The following is a 16341-nucleotide window of genomic DNA, read 5'->3' as shown; positions in this document are numbered from 1 at the left end:
TGCTTCTTGCTCTAATGGTAGTCGAACATTCTGGTCTCTTGCCAGAATGCTCTTGGTAAAACACCTTCCACCATTCCCAACACGCTTCATTCAATGCTTCCTGTGATCTTCCGTCAAAAGGATGTCAGAAGGATTTTTACGAATCTTGATGCAAAGAAAGCTCCAAGTCCTAATGGTATTTCTCCACTTGTTCTCAAAATCTGTGCACTTGAACTTATTCCTATTCTTTGCCGCCTTTTTTCACTTTCTTATTCCAAAGGTGTTTTTCCTTCTGCTTGGAAATTTGCTCATATCCAGCCAGTTCCTAAAAATGGTGACAAATCCCTCCCATCCAATTATCGTCCCATTGCAATTACTTCTACTCTTTCTAAAGTAATGGAGAAATCAATTAACCGCCAACTCTTAAACTACCTAGAAACCTTCCATCTTGTCAACGATCGCCAGTAAGGATTCCATCAGTGTCGATCCACTGGTGATATTCTGGCTTATGTTACCCATTTATGGACTAATTCAATGGAAAGGTTCAGGGAAAAACAAGTAGTTGCTCTTGACATCTCAAAGGGTTTCGATCGTGTTTGGCATAAAGGTCTTCTAAACAAGCTTCCATCTTATGGTTTGCCAACTGTTTTTAGTAATTGGTTATCCAGTTTTCTCTCTGATCGCTCACTGAGGGTGATGGTAGATGGCTCTCTGTCTTCTAACTTCTCCACTAATGCTGGTGTCCCCATGGTTCAGTTCTTTCTCCCACTCTTTTCCTCTTGTATATTAATGACGTTCTTCTATTGACTGGAAATCCTATCCATAGTTTTGCCGAAGATAGCACATTGCATTCCACTTTCCATTTTGAGAAACCTTGCCCTGCTCAATCAGCTTCAATTTAGCATTAGTAGAGACATATGATGCTTATGCAGCATCAACCAAAAAAAAAAAAAAAAACCTGCTTCCATTTCACCCCTCCATTCATTCCAGATACCTGTCCAGCTCAGCCTTAAATTTATTTAGGCTCTCAACTTCCACAACAGAGGGTGAATGTTTGTTCCACCAACTAACTACCCGCTATCTAAAGGAAAACTTCCACACATCTGTCTTTCCTCAATTTGAATTTATGCCCTCTCAGGGGATTATTCTGAGCAAGAGGAAGAATCCCATCAGCATTGAGCATGCTCAAACCAATTAAGGCTTTAGACACCTCAATCAGATCACCTCGCAGGTTAGTCTTCAGACACTGTAATTTGCAAAATTTAAGCCTTTCTTCGTAAGAGCAACCCTTTGCTCCATTCACTAATCTTGTTGCCCTTCTCTGTACTCGTTCCAGCAGCTCTACATCCTTCTTAAAATGAGATCTCCAGACCTGTATACAGTATTCAGGGTGTGGCTTGACCATTGCCTTATACAAGGGATTAATCACTTCCTTATCCCTGCTAGAAAAATTCCTGTATATCATTGATAAGACACTATGAGCTACTCTTGCAGACCGTCTGCACTTCTCAGAAAAACTTCATATCTGCCTGCACAATTACTCCCAGGTCCTTTTCGTTCTCTACCACTGTTAGTGTAGTACCACAGAGTTGATACGTCACTCCGGGGTTACTGCTTCCCATATGTAGTACTTTACATTTGTCAATGTTAAACCCGATTTGCCACCTGTCAGCCCATCTGCTTAACTTTTCTAGATCCTGTTGCAGCAACTTACTGTCATTAGTGTCCTTTACGACCGTGCCAACCTTCGTATCATCTGCAAACTTGAAACATTAAGCTTGATATAGCATCATCAATATCATTATAAATACAGAAAACAACAATGGACCCAACACTGAACCCCCGAGGGACTCCACTAATAACATTAGTCAAGGATAAGCAGTGTCCATTGATTACCACTCTCTGTCTTCTCCCACTCAACTATCCCTTTATCCATAGCAGCAGTTTGCCTCCAGTGCCACACTGCTCCAATTTGTTCAGCAGTCTTCCATGTGCAACAGTATCAAAAGCCTTTCTAAGATCCAAATATATGATATCAAAGTTATTCCCTGAATCGAGTTCCTTTGTGACCACATCATAGTATCCAATCAAATTGATCAGGCAAGACTTTCCCTTAACAAAACCATGCTGTGTCCGAGCTATAACTGAAGTATTGTCTAGATGATCCTGCAATGCTTCTTTAACAAGTGCTTCCATTAATTTTCCTGGAACAGAAGTTAAACTAACAGGTCTATAATTACTTGTGTTGCCCTTTGATCTTCCTTTGTGAATTGGAGTCACATTTGCATCTTCAGTCCATGGGTACCTCCCCTGAGTCCAAAGAAGCTCTCATAATTATGGCTACGGGTTTGCTTACTTACTTTGCTACCTCCTTTAATATAACTGGATAAATTCTGTCCACACCGGGATGGAATCTATCCATTTATATTTAACATCTCCCCCACTTTCCTCTCAGTTATTACAAAATCATCTAGCTCACTGCCAGAGTTTAACTCACTTCTGGCATTCCCCTCCCTGAATAACTCCTCATGGGTGAATGTAGATGCACAATACTCATTTAGTTTGTTAGCTGCCTGTGCAGGATCATCAACAGTTGAACCATCAATATCCAGTGGACCAATCTGATTCATCCCTTTCCTTCTAGAGTTTACATAGGTAAAGAACTCTTTTTTTGTTTTTCTTTGCCACTGATTTCTCGTAATCTGCCTTTGCTTGCCTAATCTCCTTTGTGACTTGGTTACAGACCAGCTTATATCTATCATAAGCTTCCATGTCACCCATTAATTTATATGTATCCCATGCATTTTTCTTCTCTGCCATATGTCTCATTAGTTCATCTGACATTTAGGCCTAAACCTTGAACAATATTTTTTAGTTGGTATGTAAAACTTAGTAGTTTCCATGATTAATTCTTTGAATGCTTCCCATTTTGAATTTGCTGTTGTTAACATCATCAGTTGGTCCCACTGTATAGAATTTAAATACTGTCTCAGACCATTGTAGTCACCTTTACGAAAGCAAAAACCCTTCCCTTTACCCCTGATGGTAGTTACCTCGTTGAGTAAATCCCATTTTAGCACACTGTGATCACTGCCACCCAGTGGTTCCTTTATCTGCAGATTCTTAATGCATGAAGAATGACTACTGATAATCTGATCTAGAGTATTACTCCCTCTAGTTGTCTCCCGAACATGCTGATGTTGAAAACAATCATCCAATAAATCCACAAAAGCCTTGCTAGTGTGTGAGTGACCAACCCACAAATTCCAGTCAATATCTGGGAAATTAAAATCCTCCATTATAAGACTGTGATGGTACACTCTATTTCTCTGTACAGTTTCTTATTCTACTCATCAGAGTCATTAGGCTTATAACACACTCCTACTCTCAATTTTGATCTCCCAGTGCTTATGTCACACCAACCTGACTTGACAGTGCACTGTCCAGCGATATCAACTGGCTTCACTTCCTTGGATTTTGTTTCTTAACTAATAGCATAACCCCATCCTCCCTTTCTATCCTTCCTATACACATTGTACTCCCCAAATTCCAGTTCTGCATTCCTTATATCTGTGTGACACCACATCTGATATCCCAACAATATCTGCCTTTGATGTTTTGAGCAATACCTCAAATTCATCAAATTTATTTACCAAACTCCTAGCATTGGTGTACATGCAAGTATTCATGCACCTGTTCCTATGCACATGTTCCTATTCTTAGCTACCCTAACACAACCCATGTGTTTACTTGTACCGCAATGACTCCCAGCAGTCTCTGAATACCCTGCATCTTGTTTTCCAGGCTGCTGTTCATTCCAATAGAAGCAGTGCAAGAATCACTTTTACCTCTGCCAGTGGCTACTGTTAATCTGTTAGTCCTTGTATCCCCCCAAGCTAACAGTTTTCTAGCCCACCTAACACTGCCTCATAGCAAATATTCTTCCACCCTTTCTATTTAAGTGTATCCCATCCCCGTAGAAGCAGTCTCTCCTGTTAACAAGTACAGACCACGCTGAAAAAAATTTTACCCCCTTGAGCCTTTCCCAAACTTTCCAGGGCCGAATTGATCGACAAGGCTCTCATCATATACTCCCTCCTATCGTGTCTCGGCAGAATTGCAGACACTATCAAATGCAACCCTAATTCATGGATTTTTTTTCAACAGTGACCTGTACTTCTTAAGTAATTCTGCCGGTCTCTTCTCTAATATCCGCTTCCAATTTCTTAAATGCCAATCTCCAGGTAATTCTCCAGTGGGGCAAAGACAGCTTAGTTGATTTCAATCCTTTTCAAACTCGGTCTTGTCTTATATCTCACAAAAAGGATTCTTCTGCTCCTATGCTTATCTTTGGTGACACTCTGAATTCTAGGCAAAATGATATATCTCTTTTGGGGATTACCCTGACTTCTAATCTCTCTTGGCACAAGCACATTACAAATATTGCTTTCTGCATCTAGAAAACTTGGTTTTCTCTTTCGTTCTCGTCGTTACTTTTCTTCCAAACAGCTGTTCACTCTGTACAAATTGCAAATCTGCCCTACCATGGAATATTGTTCCGACATCTGGGGCGGTGCCCACAAAATCTCTCTCAGGCTTCTAGGTTCCATTCAGAAGAGGGCAATTAGGTTAATTAATGACTCATCTCTAACAGTGTCTCTCCACTCGCTGTCTCATAGATGTACTGTTTCTACTGCATGCCTTTATTACAGATTCTTCCATAGACACTGTTCTTCTGAATTGGCTTCTATAATTCCTGCTCTCTTTCTCTCTCTTTCAAAACAGTTTGAAAACGTGCTGCCACCAACCAACATCCATTTACTGTCCAACAAACTCACAGAACCAATTTTTTATCTTCCTCGTTTATTCATTCGACGGCCATTTTCTGGAACAACCTTCCTTCATACGTATTTTCTGAAAATTACGGTCTACAGAAGTTCAAGTCTAATGTCAACAAATATCTTCTTTCATCTTTTCAACCTCCAACCCAAGCACAGTACTAAGTACTATAGGTTCTAATACCTGTCGTGTTTGGGGTTTTCATAAAAAAATTAAAAAAATAATAATAAAATTGAATTTTAATTGTTTTCGTTTTAATTTCTGGTGAGTATCATACGGAATTGCTCTACATATCACATTGAGGTAAACTTCTTATTCTTTTACAAATTTAAATGTTCTGAATTCAGTAACAGATTTGTGAGTTTATTTAGTATGTTGTTAATATAGATTGACTTTTTGACTAATAGACTTTGTTGAACTTTATGGTATTCACTGATAGTTTTATGTAATAATGTAAGAAGCTAATTTTATATGTTTAGGGTAAATCAACATGAATCTACTAACAAGATGTCACTTCACAATCTGGCCACAGTGTTTGGTCCTACTGTTCTCAGACCTGGCAGTAATTCCTCCGGTTCCATGCCTGTTGACCTGCTGACTGCAAGTACAGTGGATGTCATGGCTCAGGCAGGTATTTTTTATTTCTTCCTCAAGAGGCACTCTGCTGCACTTCCCCTGAACTGTGATCCACATGGATGATTCATGTAAATAATAATCTAAATTACAAATATCAAAAATGAATATTTTCTTTAGTTCTCCGGTTATTACAAAGATAATGCACAACGTAAGGTCATTGTACAATGTGTAGAACTGTGCATTCTCTCTCTCTCTCTCTCTCTCTCACTCTCAAATGATTGTTTGGAATTATGCATTCTGAAAAAGATAGGTGCATTCTAGAAGCTGCTTTCTAAAGTTTAGTATTCAAATAAATAAGTTTCGAAACAGAAATAAATTAAGAAATGTTATATGGTATCTAGTTATGGTATAAAATTATATGAAGTAAAAGGAAATTGCATGGGTGGCTATATTTATGCATCAAAAAGTTTTATATCTGATTTCAACTAATCAGATTTAATTCCCTGAAATTCATAAGGTCTGCTTATGTTGTATATTTGAATTTAAATAATTTCATAGAAAAATAGAAAATTTTAAGTTTTTTATCTTCAAAAATTAATTTGTCTGAAACACTGACTCTCGTTGATTTTCAATTTAAAACAAGTTTTCTCTACACTGTATGCCATGTATTGCAATCATTTAATTTATTTAATTTTAATATGTGCATGCATGTGGGTGGGTGGATAGGTAGATTGGTGTGGTGCATGTACATTCATGCTTTCTTTGAATTAATGAAATATACTGTTTGCTTTTTTGTCCTTTTCCACTAAACAAGAAAGAGATTTGATATATCAGCTTCTAAACAAGTACAGATCATTTCCCATTCTCCAAAATATTTAAAACAAAAGATTTTTTTTTGAACCTGTAGATAGTTAATAAACAGTTATTAATCATTTGGTATATCCTAAATTACACAAAACAGAAAAATTAAATCTACCACTTCTGTATTGAGTTGGGATATCCATTATGGTGCGTGGCTGCACCTTAAAATGAAATTTAATTAAATTAAAAATAATTTTAAATTTTTTTGTTCTGCATTCAGCTTAGAGAATGAAAGGAATATTTAAGTTTATATTTTGCAGTGTCTAAGAACATTTATAAGTTTATTGCGTGCATGCACGCACGCACGCACGCACGCCCACACACACACACACACACACACACACACACACTTAAGTTTACAAATGGAAACTTATCACACTGATAACTTTTCAATTAGAATTGCATAATTACCTTATTGTTTTATTCTGACCTCCCATCTGAATTGTTGTTATATTTTAATCATAAGTTAGTTCATGATTTATCTCTGAATAGTTTTATTTTTAAAATTTATGTATTTCATATCAGTAGAGGGAAATGATGTATACATGAATACATTATGTATACATAGATGTATACATTATTTTGAACTTGGAAAAACAGTTTGCATGCCAGAAAAATTTCTGAATTGATCGGGGTGCATATTAAAAACTATAAGTTCCATAATAATAGTGATGGGCATAATCAAGAGGTCAAAATTGATTATACTCATATCTTTTGAATTATATAATCAAACAACTAGTAGTTAGTAGCTGCTAATCATGCCGAGTGATCAGGAGCAGGAGTGCAGTAGCACCCGCTCTTTGAGTAGACCGGGGTTCAAGCCTCTGACTGCTAAATACTATTATTATTATTATTAGCCATATGGTGCAAGGAAGCCTCAGGCTTATACTGCATCAGCCAAAAAAAAAAATTTCTGAATTACCCTGGGAGAGAGAGAAGTAGAAGGAATCACCAAGAAAAAGAAGAATGATGATATCCAGCTCAGGACCCTGGATGTGCCAAGCCCATACTCACCAGGTGTGAGCCCTTGGGGTAAAATCCAGTGCCAACCCGCACTGGACCAGCTTGGCAGATTATGGTCCATTTCCCTCAGCATGAATTGTTGAGGAGGCTTCCATCCTGCAGTTAACTTTAATCATTCAGTTATTTTGATTATGCCCATCACTATGTAATAATAGTAGAAGTTTAGTTACAATTCAAGTAAAACTATTTATTCTGTAAAATTGTTACAAAACATTTTTGGCTTAAAATATCATTGGCTTACATAATTTTCTGTTTAAGAGCATCCACCTAAAAAAGAGTTTTTTTACACTGTACTCTCAATATAATGGCACTCTAAAATAATTTGATGGTTCTAGATAAATCACAAAACAGAACCTTTAAGCTAAATTCAGGAAATTTAAATTATTGATGGCTTATGTAATATTTTCAAATCTTTCAAATAAAACTGTTAGTCTTTGAGCTTGGCAAGTAATTTTTTTCTGCTTCTAGGTTTCCTAATATTAGGAATAAGGGAGATTTATTTTAAATGTTTTGCTTGTTTGCTGTCTTACTCTGGTGGTGTAAAATAGTGTGTATTCTTAATGTCAAACAGGAATAATTCTGAAATTTTATGATATCCAAGAAGTTTATATCTTGGACATCATAAATTGCAAAACTTTTTCATAGTTTATAAGCATAGTTTTTTAGTATTTCAGTATCAAAAGCCCAGTAACATTTCCTTATGAATGGATCTTGATGCATTCAGCTCATTGTAAAGTGCTAGATTTAATTTTTTTGTAACTTACGTGCCACAAGTTTTTTTTATTTTATTTCCTTATTAGATTCCTATTGTAATCTATTTGAACCACTTTTATATTTTATAAATTGGATTTTGAGTCACAAGTAGTAACTTCACAGAATTAATTTAGTTTTACAAATAAGCAATCTCTAATGGTTTATCAGTTTAATGAATGTTTTACACTCGCTTACTCCCTCACTCAACACAATTTTACTATAAAGTTTATTTATAGTAAAATTTACAGTTGGGTTTACTAACTTAATCACCTTCAAAGTACCTTTCTTCTGCACCCACACTTGCTCCATTGGTCTTCCTAAGCTTTGAAAGCATTATTTTTTTTAAATTGTGTTTTTTGTTTTTTTTTTTTTGTTTGTTTGTTTTTATGTCATCCACTGTAGTGAAACAACAATGATCCCGAAGCCACATTTTCAGTTTAAGGACAGCCACAGATCAAAAGGCACAAGGTTGGGGGAGGGGGGGAAGCTACTGCATTCCTTCCAAATTTTGAGGTCATCTTCGCCTCACATTCTCATGCAGATGTGTCAAAACCTCAAGGTAGTAATCAGCAGTAATGCTTCTCCCCTAGTCACAAATTTGTGGTGCAACATGCCCTCATTATCAAAAAAATTATCATGCCTTTGATGTTAGATTTTGTTGCATGAGACTTCTTGTGCTGTTGGGACATTTTTGTGTGCCATTCACCATGGTCTTGGGATCGTAGGTGAACACCCAAAAGTCATACCCAGTGACCTCTTTTCTTAGGAAACTTGGATCCTGCATAGATTTTTCGAACAAATCACTTGCGATGGCTTTCCTGCAATCCATTTGCTAGTTCAACAGCAAGCATGGAACAAACTTTGCATGCATGAACATATCCCTAAATTTTGCATCAGGATTTTATGTACTGAGCCTACAGGCAGTACAACTTCATGAGCAATCTCAACAGCAGTCATTCCCCTGTCATTTTGCACAGGTTCCTCTACTTTTGCAACATTTTCATTGTTTCATGACACCCTTTAACATCACAAAAATCTCACAAATGACACTGGAAGATGAATCTCACTGCGAGGTTCATCTTCCAGTGTTTCCTGTCCATTTTTAAACCGATTAAGCCATTCATAAACTGCTGTTTTCGTGAAAGCATCATCTCCCTAAGCTTTCTGTAATGCTTGCAGCTTCTTTGAGCACTTTTCCCTAGTTTAAAGAACAATTTGATGTTAGCACACTGTTCAAACTGTGCTGTTCCACAATCAGTCAGCTGTAATACTCAAGCGAAGTGGTCAAGCCAGTTCCCACTTGGCATGTATGTGCACCAAGGTCAACATCAGTACTCAACGAAGACTTACCACCGTAGTGCAAACAAACCATTTAAATACCAGTGTGCATTTCCAGGAACTTTTTGTATGCTCTAATTATATAGCTTATTTTTTTCATTTAGAAACAAAGATCAGTAAAAAATAAAAGCAAATAACTAGACAGAAAGATAGTTAAGTTGTATGATAGCATAATTATTTGTTGATAAACATAATTATGAATAAATGTAAAAAATGCTTTCAGCTAAAGATAATGATAACTGGGTGCAACAGTAAGGTAAAAGAAATTTGAAGCTTAACGAACTGTTTATGAATATATAGTTTGCAGTATATCAATCTCACAGATTGATATACCTGTATCCAGTAATGAAAAGGGAGGAAAGAATATTTGTAAAAACTGCTTTTTTCCGATTCTATAGTCAGAATTTTGGTAATTTTAAGTAAAAAAAAAATATATATATATATATATATATATCATTAATAGGAGTTAATAATGCTTATGAGTAAATAAATAGAAACTGAATTGTATGAGGAGAAGGAAGTGAGAGGAAGGGAATTTAGAGTTCAGAAGAATAAAGTGACAGTTTTTTGTTGAAAAGTTTATTCACTCTTGAAAGGACTAAAGAGATATGAGTAATGCTTTATTGACTTGGGTCACTATTACTGTAGTTGGATCAAATTGATCAGTGTAAAAAAAAAAAAGTAGTCAAAGTACAGAGTACAAATAATGTTTCTGCAGGAAGCTTATTATACTGTTTTGATATCTGTTGGAAAAAAGATATCTTTTTAAAAAAAAAAAAGGAAATACCCACAAAGAGTTAATATATATATATATATTTAAAATTTATATTTTCAAACATGGTTTACTTTGAAAATTGGTAACAATTTATATTGCAGATGGTTGTTAAGTGGGTATTAATACATATCACATGTCATTTTATTAGAAAAATCAGAAAACTGAGTCCTAGTGGACTCCTTTTTCTTGGAATAGGGGATGATGATTTAAGAATGCATTAATATATCACAGATATATTTGGAATCATAACTCCATATTTTTAAAACATGGCATATTTTTATATCTAAAAATATGGGAAATGGCAAGGAATATCATATGAAATTAATGAGGTAAAGGCCAATGCCAAAAAGAAAAAAAAAAAAAAAAAAAGCATAGTGGAATATAGATTTAAAGGGGGGATACTACAAACTGAAAACTTGCAAATTTTAAACATTGCAGTGTGAAAAAGTTCATATAAGCTGGTCATCCCTTGTTTTTGAAAAAATATTATTCATTTTCATTTCTCTTGCTTTATGATTAAACTATTTGTGAATTTTTAATATTACACAGCTTTTTATCAAGTTTTGTATAACAAGTGCAAACTTAGGTAATTAAATTTGCACTTAGTTTATGCATTATACATCCACATTCTGTGTATGCTTGATGAAATTTTGTGAAAAATCTTTAGTGAAATATTGAGGCAATGCACTGTTCAATAGATGGGGCAATATTGTTTATTCATCTAAAGCAATTTTATAGTTTTACTTTACTTGGGTTGGCAAAAACCAAGGTTCTGTATGTAGTAAAAGAAAACCAAATTTGCTATAAAATGTGTTATTCTCATATTGTGGAGAATTCGCCATAGGTTGCTTCATTTCTCTACCCTGGGAGGGTAGAGAAATTTCTCTAAGGAGAAGTATTCTATTATTTATTATCTATACTATTATTGTTATTTGTTTGAAATGCATGAAATTGCCCAGAGGACCAGTTCACTGCTTATTGGTACTTCATTGGATAACCAGTCATAATCAGTGAGAGATCTTGATTGATTATCTTATATAGTGGACAAAGATTTTCATAGTGAGTTACTAAATGGTGTTATTTGAAAATTTAGGAAATGGCTTCAGTTATGCTAGAGCCATAAAATGCTTGGGTTAGAGAAAGCCATAGTTGTGTAGGTAGTGGATAGCTTGCTTCATATGTAAAATTGATTTTTGTAGCAAACTATGGCTTTTGCCAACCAACATTCTGTAATGGTTTATGTGCTTGAAGCTTTTGCAAATTATTAGAAATTTCATCATCCTCCAAATTGTGTTATACCAAGTGGGTGTGCTCATCACTATGATAGCACAGATCAGTCCTTGACTGTGCCTTTTATTTACAGTTTTCCTTTATGCTGCCGTATTTCCTTTTAGATATTTATCCCTGTCTACAGTTCTTTACATTCATTTTTGCTTCAAATGAATGATTAGCTATTCTCCATTCTTCCATCCTTTATTATAAACCCATACTTTCTTAAGTTTGCTCTGCTTAACTTTGATTAGATATCTGATGCCCCAAGTTTTTTTTTTCTTATTTCCTCATTTGTTTTTAGTTCTTGTCATTTCTGACGATTCAAATTTTTAATCAATTCCTGTAGTTCTTACACAGCTATTAGTCATATAAATTAAAAAAAAGCATATCTATCAATTCTTCCAGTTTAGGCAGAAGTATTCTAGTAATTAGATGTCTTCTGATTTTCTGAAAAGTTTAGTTCTCTTCCAGTTTTAAGTCAAATTTTCTTTTTTTCAGAAGTGCTTCATTTTTCAAAAAGGATTTGTTTGTGAAATTGTATTTTCAGACACAGGAATGCTTACTGGTACAGTATGCTTTCAAACACAACCAGGATTTTTCTGTGTGGATTACACTACTCTACATTTTGAAAAAAAATTCGTTGATGTTTTCCCAGAAAAAGGTGTATCTGAATCAATTTCTAATGCTGGTTTCAAAAATTACTTCCATTTGTTTTCATCACATCAGGTTTCTTCAAAAATCATGAAAGAAAATTTTATTTTTCACAAATTTTTATTAATTTTGGCAGAATTTGTGCACTGGAATTATAATAAACTGCTACTTTTTACTTGACTTATATTTAAATATGTGTTGAAAACACTACTAAAAAGTGTAGTGTAGTGAAAAGTCCACTAAACACTTACCTCATTTTAAAAACTGATCTATGATAGGTCAAATTTTCATTTCTTTGATTTTCTTGCAGATCCTTCTACTTTACAGTCCCTATTCAGCATCTGGCAATAATCAGCCATCATGTTGATATTCCACCTCTCCTGGTAGCTAATCTCCCATGTCTTTAATCTCCAGGTGAAACTGCTCTCCTTGTCCTTCACTATCACTTCCTAGATTTTCTGGGAAGTAGTCAAGGTAGGGGGAGTGTAAAAAATGTACCTCGACACTCATGTTGCCCAACATGAAGTTTGCCAACATATTTTCAGCTATATTCTTGTAGTCTGGATCTTTGTTGTTCCCTAAGAAGTTTTCAACAACAAACCTCAAGCTAAGCTATGCCTGTTTTAATCTTTTTTTCATGTTCCCTCAAAATCGCAGTCCCTCATCAGTTTGTGGATTTGAGGTCCAACAAAAATACCTTGTTTTAGCTTCTCTTGGATGATCAATGGGAATTTAGTACAAAGTCATTAGTCATTTTTATAGACACGCATGCACACATCTATATGTATATGATTTTTTTAAACTTGTTTTAGTATTCTGGTCAGTAACACATTGTATTTATTAAATTTTAGTCTCATATTCAATTTGGACATTTTAACTCAATGAAATTTAATTTTATCATGCAGATTAAAGGGTTCATCTGCATGATAAAATTAACCTTCCTGAGATAAAGCTTTCACAGACTGTTTCATCAAACCCAGTTTCGTGTGCAAAGGGGGAAGGAGGACAGTTTTGGGGTTTACCACTGGTTTATGAACTGTGTTCTTTGATCCAGGCAGCAAACTGTCCCTTTTTGGACAGACCTTGTCATCCCAGTGCTTACTCCTTTCCCAACTGTGTCCCACTCACAAAAAACAAGGCATTTTTGTGTAGCTGGACTGCTGTCCAAGTAACATACCTATCACTTTAAAGTCAGCACAGACCAACCAACCTTGTTCTTCGTATTTAATATTTGTCCACAACTTCAAGTTCTCGCACATTTCTTTCAAATGCACAGAGTGAGATACTTGAATTGACCCATATTTATTTCCATTGTGGAGCAACACACCTTTTAGCCTCCTTTTTGATGAATCAGTAAAGTCTTCACTGTGTAGGATTGTAACTAATTCCTGAATAGTTCATTAAGCCATTTATATTACTGCAAAAACCATAGAATCATCCTCAAAAAAGTAGAGGACTAGTTGTCTTTTTTTTTTTTTTTCTGTGCCTGTACCATGAGAAAAATATCCCGTGTGCTAGAAGATTTTTTGATTTAAGTCTAAAACCAAGAAATTCTGCAGATTCCTTGGGTAAATTTAAATCTCTTGCCCAGATCATTGAGTTCATGCTGTGAAAATAGTTGAGGGCTGGACTCAATGTCTCCGGGCATGTAGACTTCAGTTTCATCTTTAGAAGCTTTTTTTTCAGCACTCTCTGCTGCTACATTCTCCGATATAAGTGGACAGTATGGAATCAGCAGGTTGTCTCCACATGGGACTGGTCTAATGGCAGATAAAATATTAGGATACACAATGTCCTTCTTACTCTTTGTATTGTATCCGTTTACATTGACTAACATTGTATTTCTTGTAAAAACCGACAAAATTATTAAATTAAACTTTATTATAAATAAAATAGTATACATAGATAAAACAAGATAAAATACAGTTGAAGCTCTATATAATGACCCCCTCGGGAAATGAGAAAATGGTCTTTATATTGATTGTTCATAAAATGGCATTAGGTTAATGAGAAATTGGCCAAGGCCAACCGCATAGGATGTTATTACACATGGAACGTTAAAAAGAGGGTCGCTATAAAGAACTTCGACGTGTCCCTTCATCAGCTTGTTAATGTAAGCTAGGGGTTGCTAATCTTTTCATGGTGGTAGGCTACTTTTGATATTAATTAAATGGTTGCTAGCATCGAAGAATAATGCTTTTATTAAACGTTTTACATTGAATGATATAAACTAGAAAATTAACACATACATTACATACTCTGTCATACATAATGTTATTTAATGATTTTACTTTTTTGAATAATAAAATAAAATTTAATTAAAATTAATATGAAACTTGTGATTGAATTTCTTCAGTTATCGAACGAAAATCTAGTGTATCAGATGAACACCCAGCTCGCAAACAATCAATTAGATGTGCATCTGTAAGTCTCTCTATTCTTTGACTTGATGAACTTTTCTAGAAAATATGACTCACAGGGGTACGATGAACCAAAGCAAGAGGTCACCATTAGTGCTACATTTTTAACAAAGGATACTTATTCTTGTCCACCCAATTCCAAAAGTCATTATCTTTTTTACATGATTATAAAACAATGTCACTTTGAAGGTTAACAATTTCTAGTTCAGTTTCTGCAATGTCTGTTTTAAATCATTTTTCAATTAATACTGAAATCTAAGAAATAGCTAAATTATTGAAGAGATTTAGAACATATTTCACAACTGGTTCAGTTTTCTTGAAATCCTGGAAACGCCATCAGAATGGATGTTCCCCAAAAGGCTGAATATTAAGTCTTTTCAGTGACAGTTTCAATAATAAACTTTTTCATATAACAGTGACATTTTATTATGTCAGATTCCCACAAGTTCAGTTTACCTTTGAATGCACTGATTAAACTAATAATTTCAGCAATATTCTTGTCTTTTCCCTGAAGTTCAAGATTTAATACATCAAGTTTTGGCTCATTATAGCCTTAGTTGCTAATGCGCCAATAAAATCCAAACCAAACCAAATCAAACATCAAGTTTCTGATTCATATCTGTGAGAAATGCTAAATCTAGCAACCAAGTGTGGTCATTAAGTCGTTGATATTCCTCATTTCTGGATTTGAGAAATACTTGAACCTCGGGAAGTAACTTGCAAAATCTTTCCAGAATCTTCCCTCTACTTAATCATCATACTTCAGTATGCAATATCAAGTCCGATTTTTTTACGTGGGCACATTAAAACTCTTCGGCGGACACACAGTTAGCGATCCCTGGGGGGTGCCTCCATGGGCAGGAGCAGCAGTGCGTAGCACACACTTCTTGATTAGACTGGGGTTCGAGCCCATGACCATCAAGTACGGAGGATGCGGAAAGGTCAGGGAATGACCACTGCATATCCCCGGAGCAATATGGCCTTAGTTGTTAATGCTCCTAAAAACTAAAAAAACAACAACAACAACAAACGATCCCTGGGGTAAGGTATGTATACTGAGTATATATACATTAGGTAATATGACAAAAGATGACTGGGCATGATCACGAGAACCAGCACTCTTTGCACTGAAGAATGGCAGATTCCATAATGGGGTGTATATGAACTCCCCTATTGCAATTCATAGTATGGTTATAGCTAATTATACAGAGTGCTTCAAGCCACGAGCACTGGCGTAATCACGTGAGTAGTCAATGATTTTAATGTCACAACAAGGCTCAAGATTATGTTGTTCAACCCAGTAGTGCTCAGCAACAGCAGAACGGTCAAAATTGGTGGTGCAGAGAGTCCCTTCCTATTCTGAGACACTATCTTCTAACCTCCTGGCAGTCTTGCCAATGTAACACATCCCACAATCTGTATAGGTAATACGATAAATGTTACCAGCTGCCAGAAAAGGAGAAATGGGCGTTTTTACCCTGGAAATGATGGAATGTAATTTCCTTTTAGAGTTATACCCACCATATATGGTCGGAGCGTAAAATTCTGGAAAGACATTCAGATGTGGATAGTAGGAGATGTAGGCAATGGAAACAAACTCATCATCATGGGGGACACACAATCCGGTGACAAAGCTACGGGCTTGAAATTCACACTTATCCCACACTAGCAGGGTAACTGCAACTGGAAAGTTCTGCTCTTACTTTGGAAATCTCTAATTGTCTATCACTAATGGAACTGGAATGTGTTCATGCACAGGTGAACAAAGTACAGGCAGTGCTATGCAGGTGTCCAGGAGTGTGGGCAGACCCATTATTAGTAAATTCCCTCGTGTGTAGTCTCATCATGTGGAAG

At 35.5% G+C, this 16341-nt stretch overlaps 1 protein-coding gene across 1 annotated transcript in view; it reads left to right on the top strand.

The window, feature by feature from the left end:
* Positions 1 to 5567, top strand: part of RhoGAP1A (Rho GTPase activating protein at 1A) — a 465208-nt gene extending 459641 nt beyond the window's left edge. The window contains exon 23 of the mRNA XM_090368823.1: positions 5298 to 5567. Within this exon, the coding sequence (XP_090224949.1) occupies positions 5298 to 5517 (220 nt within the window). The 3' untranslated portion in view covers positions 5518 to 5567. The remainder of the gene's footprint in view (positions 1 to 5297) is intronic.
* Positions 5568 to 16341: the final 10774 nt, after the last annotated feature.

The sequence above is a fragment of the Mastigoproctus giganteus genome, chromosome 1, assembly GCF_048544385.1.
Source record: "Mastigoproctus giganteus isolate SK-2022 chromosome 1, ASM4854438v1, whole genome shotgun sequence".
NCBI classification, from domain to species: domain Eukaryota; kingdom Metazoa; phylum Arthropoda; class Arachnida; order Uropygi; family Thelyphonidae; genus Mastigoproctus; species Mastigoproctus giganteus.
Note: the sequence above shows the minus strand (reverse complement) of the source record. Positions and strands in the feature narration are given on the sequence as shown.